Source organism: Lethenteron reissneri, chromosome 26 (genome assembly GCF_015708825.2).
Source record: "Lethenteron reissneri isolate LAM-NWPU_2019-01 chromosome 26, ASM1570882v1, whole genome shotgun sequence".
NCBI lineage: Eukaryota > Metazoa > Chordata > Hyperoartia > Petromyzontiformes > Petromyzontidae > Lethenteron > Lethenteron reissneri.
Window position 1 is genome coordinate 20,573,097 of NC_083804.1, and position 10,941 is coordinate 20,584,037.

Genomic DNA, 10,941 nt, shown 5'->3' on the forward strand with positions numbered 1-10,941 from the left:
TCTCAAACATGCCACGTCGTCGCACGCCCACTCCAAGGCACTCCCAAGGCTCGTGTGCGTGTGGCACCATGACACTGCTGTTTGCTCCGAGCAAACAGAAAACACATTCCTGCGGAGGGAGCTGGTGGGAACGTTGGGTTGCTCGATCAATGGCCAGGGTCAACGGCGGCGTGGTGTATTCCGCAAATATGCCCGACTGTGAGGGCGGGCACAAGCCGGCGTGAGTAGGTTAAACGTTGAGTTTTATAAGGGCACCACGGGGTGACACTAAAGGCGTCAGTTTTGTTGCCAGATAAAATGGTAAAAAAAACTAATATCATATTTTACTACTGGCAAAGGAGGTTCCAATGGTGTAAATGCTTATCCCGAGCTCTCATACTCTGATGGTGCATTGTCTTTGAGTTGTGTGCATTTTGGCGTCATCTGGTCCAACACCATGTGAGAATCGGCTCTAAGAAAAGCTGTCTTGGGTGTGGACCAATCAATTTCAAGGACAGTGCATACATTATACTGGTAGGAACCTCCTGGTTACACCAGCCCACAGGGGATTATTGCGTCCGTCCATCCGTCATGAATAAAAAAATGGGTGGGGAGGGGCTGGGTGGGTAGGGGCTGGGTGGGGAGGGGCTGGGTGGGGAGGGGCTGGTCACCCCATGGTGCCCTTATAAAACTCAACGTTTAACCTACTCATGCCGGCTTGTGCCCGCCCTCACAGTCGGCCATATCTGCTGGAATCCATCACGCTGCCGTTGACCCTGGCCATTGACCGAGCAACCCAACGTTCCTACCAGCTCCCTCCGCAGGAATGTGTTCAGAGTTGTGTTTTTGTTTGCATTCCGACCGCAGGTATTGTGGTCAATGCAAACATGACTCCTTGTAAAAAAGGTGTCAGTTTTGTTGCCAGATAAAAGGGTAAAAAAACAATTATCAAATGTCCGTCTCTCAACGTACAAGGTAAAACATATCTTAGCCCTATTCGTTTGTGAGCCTTCTGGACAAAATGTTATTCAGCGGGATTTGTTTTTTTACCTTTTGGGACTGGTTTTTTTTACATGTTGTGTCTTATCAGCAATCTGGCCTAGATAATGTTGGTTAAAGAGCTCTTGGCGCCACGGTGGCAAGCTGTTATCTGCCTCGCCTGGTATACAGGAGGTCGCGGGTTGCATCCCGACCCTGACGCCTGCTGTAGATTTGGAGTTTGCATGTTTTCTCTCCCAGCGGTCGTATGGCTTTTCATCCGGGTCCTCTGGTTTTCTCCTCCCCATTTAGAAACATGCGTATAGATTATTTGGCTGCTATAAATTCTCACGTGATAAGCTACTTCTTTGAGCTATCATTTGTGGTAAGGTCGCCTCTGAAAAAGAGATACTGGGCCTTACCTGGTCAAATAAATAGTAGGAGTAAAAAAGCTCATAGACTATTACACGTGGAATTCGCCAAACATTCCAATGTGAGATTGTTCTTTAAAATAGAGTCTTAAGGCTTGCCAGCTACATAATTGGCGCTGTTGTTATGTGGAGAGAGACGGGGGTATCTCTGCTTATTAATGTTTTTCCACGTAATTCTTCAAATTCTTTGGCTTTTCACAATTGTCATCTGCTGTATGACGAGGAGGCCATCGAGACGGCATCTCTATTGTTAACGACACCTGGGGTGCAAAGTAAAAGTACAGTACAACTCTTGTCAGGATATCAAAACAAACAATCCAGCCATAATGATTTTCAAAGGTTATATAAAACAATTATTGGCGAAATAAATGGTTATAATGTGCAAAACCAAACATTAAAGCACTTTATAAGTATCGTATACTTTTCCCACGATTTCCTGTTGGGAGTTGGTGTGCTCTCTAACACCTGGATTTAATGATGTCACTCCCATCGAAAATGCTTTCGTGTTGAAAGTTCGTACCCATCAAACGTATCTGTCAGCAACCCCTTTATAAGGCTTGGGTCCTCAGTCAAATAGCTTAATGTTTAGAGGCACACGCCCCACTTATCTAACCCCCATTGGCTCTTACAGCTGCAGTTATGCCCTCCAGTATAATTGTAGGTAAATTGGACTATAGTAACTTTCAACATATTTATAAATATATTTTAATATCACTACACACGTCTTCATAGGCTACAAACTAAATCATGGCTGCGTAATGGACATCAGAGGGAAGTTCAGTAAAAAAGATTGTACTGTACTTCTATGCTCCGACAATTATGCCTTCTCCAACCCACGCCGGGCAGCGTGACGGACCTACACGGCGTGGTGAGGCCCTCATCCAAGCCATGGATTGGCAGGAGGCACCTGTGCATACAGCCATCTACAAATCGACTCGCAAACAACCGAGAGGTGTCCACAGCTTGTCGTTCATTACGGCAACGAATACATGCATTCGTTAAACAGAACGATCGACGGCGGCTGCGCGAAACCCCCAAAGTGGGTTAACAACATACGCGTGGGATTACGCACGCGCCTCGACTGCAGTATTGGCGAGCACCTCCTCATCCTCCCCCCCCGAGGGCTGATGCCACTGCGGGTGCGAGTGTGAGTAACGTGCAAAAGGATAATTGTGCGGAGGGCTTGTCTGCATTCCAGGCGCGACGCGGCATGTCCTCCCCATGGCACTCGAGTCACCACGAACTGCCTCGTTCACTTCGCATCAGCCCTGGGCTTCGAGAAACGCGGAAATACAGGCGAGCATTGTCGCAACACAAAGGTTTTCCTATAGATGGACTTGGCCCCTGCCATATCAAAGAGAATTTACAAATTAAATCATCCGCCCCCCCCCCTCCCACCCCGAATGTGATAAGTTGGCAAGACCCTCCTGAAAATGAGTCGTGAGACTCGGTGAGGCTTTTCTGGGTAAACAGCTGTGAAGGGAAGACTCTGCTTCCCTTCACGGGCAAGACCGCCTCAGCTGTACTTAATTCGGCCCACTTGGTTTCACTAATCAAGGACATATCACTGGCCCCGGATGTTTTGCTTGTCAGTTTCGATGTAGTCTCCCTCTTCACCAAGCTACTCGTACCTGGTACTATTGCAATCATTGAAGACCTAGTCCAACAGGGATTGGATCCTGATGTACCTTCGTTGGTAAGGCACTGCCTACCAACACTTACTTCACCTGGAATGGTACTTTTCTACAAACAGAATGAAGGTACCCCAATGGGCTCTCCCCTATAACCAGTGGTAGCGAACATTTTCATGGAGAAATTTGAGACAGATGCCATCCAGACATCCACCCGACGTCTTTCCTTGTGGAAGAGATATGTAGATGACACGTTCGTCATCTGGCCACATGGCCGGATGGCACTACACCAATTTCTCAACCACATAAATTCCATACACCCATCTATCAAATTCACCATGGAAGTGGAAAATGATGGCAAGCTACCATTCCTGGATGTTTTGATCGAGAAGAGACCTGATGACTCGTTGGGACACTCTGTCTATAGGAAAGCCACCCACACAGATTCCTATCTATAGCATGACTTCCACCACCATCCAGCCCAGAAGAATTCCCTCATCAAAACACTACACCATAGGGCCCATTGCATCTCCGACCAGCACCACCTAGCCAATGAGCTTGAACACGTATGCCAGGCTCTCAGGAGGAATGGATATTCTAACCGCACAATCCACAAAGCTGCATCCCCTACCATGGGTAGATAACTATGAGGACCCAATCAAAATCATCACCTTACCATACATAGCAGGGGTCACCAAAATGATTGCCAAAATCTTAAACAAACTCAAGATCCAAGTTCGGTTCAATACAGTACACAACATCCGTGATTGTATCCCATCGGTGAAGGATGCGATTCCGGACATGCAATGTCCTGGTGTCTATAAGCTGGGTTGTGTCTGCGGCAGCAGTTACATTGCTGAAACGAAGCGACGTGTCTCAGACCGGGTTCGCGAACACAAAGCGGATTTGAAACACGGCAGAACCAACTCCTCGGCAGTGGCGGATCAGTTTCAATGCTGTGGGCACACGTGACATTGTTTTCTCCGAGATCAAGGTGCTCTGCAAACCCTCGGGCCACCATCAGAGATTTGTTCATGAAGCCATCCAGATATACAAACAGAAAGCTTAAATCGAGAAGATGGATTCAGATTGAGCAATCATTGGAAGTATGTGATAAACCGCGTCAAGTTTGAACTGCTATGAGTTTTACTCACCCACCCGGTTGTCGTCGTCAGATTACGACTTGTACTACAAGTCCATTTACTTGCTAATTTCTCTAGCCCCACCCGCCCCTGCACGCCACAAACCCTCCCCCCTGTGAACTCCTACAGCCAAACTCCTTCCCCCCTTTCCCTCCCGTGCCTATATAAAGCCACAACAGCAGATATTTTTAAATCCTTTATTTTAAATTTACTTGCTTGCTTGCGTGCTTGCGTGTTTGCGTGCTTGCTTGCTTACGACCGTGCAAATTTTTCGCTCGTTTTTTAACCCACTTCCCGTGATCCAATCGAGCTGACATTTTGCACACAGACTCGTTGTGCGTGACAATTATTTTTCGTGAAAAAAAATTCCAAAATTTTACACTGTTTAGGGATTTTTTTTAAAAATATTTAATTACCAATTGTTTAATGGTGGCAGACAATCATCTGACCCATAGGTGGCAGCCATCTCAAGCCAGAGGACGAGAGGACTCTAGCCGCCCGTTTCATGATGACGCAAATGTTGACTAACCACATGGCATGAAATCCCTGCCCCCATGCTGTACAGTGAAGACTATTTATAGAGCAGTTAAATTGAGGCCGCCAGGTTCTTGAAAGTGGTAAAACGGGTCAACGCAAGTGCCCTTGGGAATATACGGGGCATGTCAAGAGGTGATCTTTCATTTTTAAATCCTTTATATTAACTTCACTTGCTTGCTTGCTTACTCAAGAAAAACAGAAATGAATAATAAAATGAAACCGATGCCACGCATATAAAGGATTTATAGTGAAAAACTTTTGTTTTTACGGGTTAATTTCTTAAATCCTTTATATTAAGTTCGCTTTCTTGCGCGCTTACGACCGTGCAAATCTGTCGGTCGTTTTTAACCCACTTCCCGTGATCCAATCGAGCTGACATTTTGCAGACTCGTTGTGCGTGACAATTTATTTTCGTGAAAATTTTTTTCCAAAATTTTCCACTTTTTAGGACATTTTTTTTCCATATTTAATTTAAAATACCAATGTGATAAAAATGAAACTCTTACTCAAGAAAAACAGAAATGAATAATAAAATAAAACCGATGCCACGCATATAAAGGATTTATAGTGAAAAACTTTGTTTTTACGGGTTAAATTTTTCTCACCTGAAGACGGACGCTTGTGTTACGACCAAAACGTCGGGTTTTATTTTATTGTATTCTATCTACGTGACTTTACCGAAAGAAACAGAGAGTAAGCATATTCATACTAATTAAAAATTGGGCGTGTATGTGTCCATAAATGTGGAGCTTGGCCAGGTGGTGGTCGCAGCACATCTGTGAAGTTCCCTCCCTGTCCTTCGGCGTTGAGGTTGTCATCTCCGGACTTGACAGGGCATGGCAGTACCGCAAGTGGATGAATTGCCATCTATATTCCATCTGTACGGGGATTTAATTTTGCCCCCCCCCACCAGCACCAGTTTTCCTCCCACATGTCTAAACACTCATGGAGTTGAACAAAAATCTCAATATAGGCAATTGTTGGCACTGCTTTTGCGCGTTGTATTTTTTTTTACCCCTGGACTAAACTGCCAGTAGACATGGGTGATACTTTTTAATACAAAATATTTTTTATTCCACATCCTCCCTCACATCATACATTGTAACATCCTGGCGTTCTGGACGGCATTACCATAGATATCAACGTTTCAAGCACACCGGACTCATGAGAGCAGGCAGGGGGATGAAACTTTTGATGTCTATAACAGTAAATTAATTTACAGAAGTCAATGCACTGCTGGATCTTGGCCACCCCACAGTTGGTTCCCCGGGGTTGTTTACTATACGTTACCGTGCTGGTCACTGTAGGTTGGGGAAAGGTGGGGGCCCAGGTATGACCTGCCACTTACGTGAGGCATAGACGGAAATCGAACTCAGGCCGCTGCATTCACAACAAAACCATGCGAACCACATTGTCACCACTCCTTTACTTGACCAGGTGATATCCTGCTGAGGTTGTGGGTAGACAAAGGGAAACCAACTATATTCTTCCCCAATTGTGGCTTAATAACCCTGGAATATATGGTGGCAAGGCCAGGATTTGGATCAAAGAGCCCTGGACCTGCCTTTGGATGTACTTGCATGATCAGTACTGGAGAAACAAACTGCAGGGCAGTGTTGCCCACCGCACGCGCTGATGAGAATGTATCCACATTAGGTAATTGTCAAGTATATATCGCCCAAGGACCATCAACTGCTGGATAAAGCCCTTCCCCACTTCATTGCCAACTCTAATGGCAATCTCACTGCTCTTTCCTTTTGGGTGTTCCAACTGCCACTTAAGCACCAGTCTGGTCCATACATAATTTGTGAGCAGTCATCTCATCTCACAACTGTTAAGTTTATAATCGTTCAGTACCGCAGTCCCTCCATTAAGTGAGTTTAAGGGGTTTTCGGTAAACGTTTCACCTCCCATAGGACCCTCATGGTTTAAAAATGTTTTATTAACGATATGCATGCTGTTATGCGCGGGGGTGCCAATTTCGGCCAAAACGCTCGTAAATGGGCTGAGCATGCCTCGGCAAATCAGCGATGCCCATTTGAGGATTCAGACCTCGACTGGCTTTATTTTACATATTCTGTTTTGGCAGTGGAAACAGCTCTCTTGCACTCATATAATTCCTATATTCGATAAAGTTATTTCAGTTAACAGTAATTTTAGTCAATGGATTAAAACCCTTAACCGAGGGACAACTGTACACTTTCAAGTTTTTCACATCGTCTGTATTTCTGATAAACGTCATTGCTTGGTAGAAATGGACATTCCACACTGTCAAGTCAAACAAGCACAAAGGAACGCGAGCGTGCAATTTGATAGTTTATTGTCGAAGATTTCACGAGACAACAGGCTGACCCCGCCCCATCCCCTGATCAGTGCATGCCACACCGCCAGGAGAAGTGGCAGGCGGTATCATCTCTTTTAATCCTCCTCCTCCTCATCCGCGCCACCAGAGCCACCCTGGCCCTTCTTCATGTTCTTTCTCTTGACGCGGCCGGGACGGCCGCCACCGTACGGCGAGCGCAGGGAGAAGTCGATGTGCTTCTGCGAGTCCAGGCGCACCATGTATGACGGGATGTTCACAACCTGCTTGCGCACACTGTGGTGGTGGTGGGGCACGGTCAATGGCACAGACAACATGGGGTGAGAAATGCCGGTTGTTGTGCAACACCGAAAATTCAAGCGACAGTCGTGTCAAAAAGAATTAGGGGGGGGGCAATGTTGCTTCGTTGAGGATTGCTGCTGGGTAGAAAGGTAAAAAAATATTTTACCCAACATGTTTTAGGCAAATAGCCACAAGTCTGAGCTGTCCAATAGGTGGTGGTAAATCATAGCAGGTTGCTGACCTAATTTTAATCTTTTTACTTCATATTCTGGCAGTCAGGGCTTTGGAACAATGAGTCTGAATGGTCGTCTATACTGGATGACTCTGACCAAAGACATTTTAATAATGATTATCCTGGACTGATTGTTCAGGGTGAGTTGCATAAACACTTTAAGTTCTTGTTTTCTGTTGCTTTACTTTAAAAATAACAAACTGAAGGGTTTTGCGCAACAGGCAAAATGTTTACGGTGGCTTGTGAAGATAACTTAATAAGGAGTTGCTTGGCCAATATATTTCAATACTGTTTAACACGTAGGCTTTCTCGCGACCCATATCATCCATAATAGGTTTTTTGAGTTAGATCGCGTAGATATATGGGTCATAAAAACCCGCCACCATCCGACACAGCCAACCAGTAAGGGTTGTCACGTAAATTGGCATGTTCTGTTTACGTGACAACCCTTACTAGTTGGCTGTGTCGGGTGGTGGCGGGTTTTAACGACATTTATATATTTACGCGATCTAACCCAAAAACTTCTATTATGGATATTTAAATACTTAAAAACTCAGCTCAAAATCAAGGAGCTTTCACATCAGAAATGCAGCCAGACTGTCTCGGGCTGATCAACAAGGAGTTTGAATCTTGGTAAGTGAAAGACATTAAAATGTCCAGTCAAGTGAATCAATACAATATAACAATTTAGTGATGCCACTCATTTTAAATCGTCAATGACAAATAATAAAACTTGCACCTTGAGACACATCCTCACAAGCTAATTGGCGTTGGGGTGCATTTTTCTTTGAGCATGCATTATCAGATTTGGTAACAAATACTCACTCCACGGCGGTGTCATTGCCCTGCCTCCTTGTCAAAGCGGGCCACGAGGCTTCGCGAAAAACGCGCAAGGTATACGACATGCGTCGAATTGACCTTGCCGAACTTGTCATCGTCACAGGTGGGCCCCGTCCCCTCACCGGATGTGGCGCTGGCGAATGAGCACGCGGGCGTGGTGGATCGACTTGGCCAGGCCCAGCTTGAACACCTGCGTCTGCAGCCGACGCTCGAGGAAGTCCTCGATCTTCAGGCCGAGCACGTAATCGAGCTTCATCTTGGACTCGTCCAGCACTCCGATGCGCACGAGGCGACGCAGCAGGGCGTTACCTGTGATTGTCGCGGGTGCAACACAAGGTGGAATTATATTGAGCCTAAATGCAGCCGTATCTCAAAGATTCTGTACAGAAAGGGTAGGTAGATATTGTATTACGTAGAGGCAGGAGGGCAGACCACACACATTAGGATCAACATTTGGCAAGACAGCAGAGTCCAGAACGTTAAAAGCTCTGAATGCACCACCAATAAGCGGGTGTCTCACGTGAATGGTGGGTGATGTGCATATCCGTTAGTGACCCTGTCAGATGGGGAAATCCTACACTTCTATGGCAGAGATCAGTGTCTCCATAGGACACCTATTGCTCAGCACTCGTAATTAACCAAAATATACAACCATGAGTCCAAGAGACCCAGCATGATGTCTTTGGATCAGAGCACTATAAAAGGACTACTTTAGGACTGCTTACTAGAATTAGACTCCGCTCCAGGGAAATGGGGGTGACTAAATTTGCTCCCATACCACTGCATCTGATGTAAGCAACTTAACCACAAATGGTGTTTTAAACGATAACCAAAGTTGTCAAAATACCATTTTTGTTAGGTCCTCACCAATCAAACATTACACATCCAAATCTTTAATTAAACGGGGGGGGGGGGGGGGGGGAGCTGGAACTTTGAGGAACCCCCAATGTAGAAGGGGACGTCGTTTTAGGGTCCACGGGGAGGGGGGGGGGGCGGGGGGGCTCACCCTCGAACAGGCGCCTCGGGTCCTTCTCGTCGAGCGTGAGCAGGTCGCGGGCGGCCTTGCGGATCTTGGCCAGCGTGAACTTGACACGCCACACCTCGCGCTTGTTCCTCAGCCCATACTCGCCTGTGCACACACGTAGGCAATGCATTAAGGGGATTAAAGCGCCTCTGAAGTCTCTTCTCCACAACCCATCGTGCCCAGTCTTATCAGAATTGAAGATGCTCAGCAGCGCTGAGCCTGAAGATAATGCTTGGATCGGTGACCGCCTCGCACAAACACGTTTATCGCCGACCATCGCGTAGAAGTATGCTGTAGTAATTTGCTGACCGGCCCATACTGGACATCTGTGAAAAAGAGCTTCTTAGCTCATCGGATTCCTACAGCCTAAATAAAGACTATGATGGTCAAATAAAGCCCACAATATGCATGGCAAAGCCCTCATCCAGCAGTGGATGAACAAAACCGCTGTACATCGACTAAAAGGCATGTGTTTTTTTCTCAACATTTTGCACTAACGGTGGTTGATACGAATCGCGAGACACTGGGAGTTGAGGCGAAGAAACGTGAGAAAATGTGCAAGAGACAAGACGATACTCGACATGTATCACGGCGGCCTTGCCGCTTGCTTACCGATGAGCTTAAGCTCCTGGTCCAAGCGAGACTTCTCGAATGGACGGCGAGGAGTGACGTACGTCTTACTGCACACCCACGACTTGGCCACCGGCATTGTGGCTCAAGTTCTGGAAAAGAACAAAATAAACAGCGCGTTGTTGAAGTCGTGAGATACGTAAACATGCATGTGCAGCACTGTATATGCAATCCTGCCCCCTGGAACATTGACACATACGCAAAACGAAAGCGACTGGAAAAACATTAACCCATGCTGTTTTAAGAGACGTTATTACAACATTGCTGCCGTGAAATTGACGGCCCCGGGGTTACACAGTTGAGATTCGCTCAAGGTACGCTAAAGTTGTCGCGTTTAGTGGGGCTACTGGTCACTAGGGGTTAGCATCCCCATAAAGCATGGCTTAACAGCAACCACCTTTAGAACATGCGGTCTTAATGCATCGACTGCAGCCGTGTCGAATGATTTCACAACGCCGAGACAAAAATTGCAGCTCGCGATTAAAAAAACTGTACTAAGTGCCGGTCGAATCAGTTACTCTCCTGTAATAATCTAAATGCGACTAGAATCAAGTCACGAAGTACACGTGGAAGGGCCTTGAGAATATTGTAATAAAACGCGTCCCCCAAAATAAAGTTTTCTTAAACAGTCTACTCATTAATCTCGATATGTAATGTCTACACAATTATTGTTGGTAATATCCCACTCGGCTCAAAGCTCAGCGAGTAACAAAAAACCCTTGCAGCGTTTAAATTACTATTTATATCGCCCGGCAACATAACGTCGTAACACAATAGTTATTTTAGGCATTTTATAACGAATTAAAATAACATTCACACAATCTCGAAAGCCACGTGTCCCGCGCAAGGCCTAAAAAGCCTTAGGCCTACCCGCCTCTACACTCTCAAACAGGCAAACACCAACAAACCCTCTAA

The 10,941-nt window shown here is 46.0% G+C and overlaps 1 protein-coding gene across 1 annotated transcript; it reads right to left on the reverse strand.

Moving 5' to 3' along the window:
• Positions 1-7,001: 7,001 nt before the first annotated feature.
• RPS9 (ribosomal protein S9) lies at positions 7,002-10,201 on the reverse strand. Its single transcript, XM_061560508.1, has 4 exons — positions 10,009-10,201; positions 9,379-9,501; positions 8,495-8,681; positions 7,002-7,294 (listed from the first exon to the last, which is right to left on the reverse strand). Exons 1-4 carry the CDS (start codon positions 10,103-10,105, stop codon positions 7,117-7,119), a joined length of 585 nt encoding a protein of 194 aa, XP_061416492.1. The 5' UTR covers positions 10,106-10,201; the 3' UTR covers positions 7,002-7,116.
• Between the last annotated feature and the right edge of the window lie 740 nt (positions 10,202-10,941).

Excerpts from the sequence above, each read along its gene's own strand:
- RPS9 (XM_061560508.1), bottom strand. The coding sequence starts at position 10,105 with ATGCCGGTGGCCAAGTCGTGGGTGTGCAGTAAGACGTACGTCACTCCT. Across the intron at positions 9,502-10,008 it reads CCAGGAGCTTAAGCTCATCG|GCGAGTATGGGCTGAGGAAC; the intron begins GTAAGCAAGCGG and ends GTGTGTGCACAG. Across the intron at positions 8,682-9,378 it reads CCCGAGGCGCCTGTTCGAGG|GTAACGCCCTGCTGCGTCGC; the intron begins GTGAGCCCCCCC and ends CGACAATCACAG.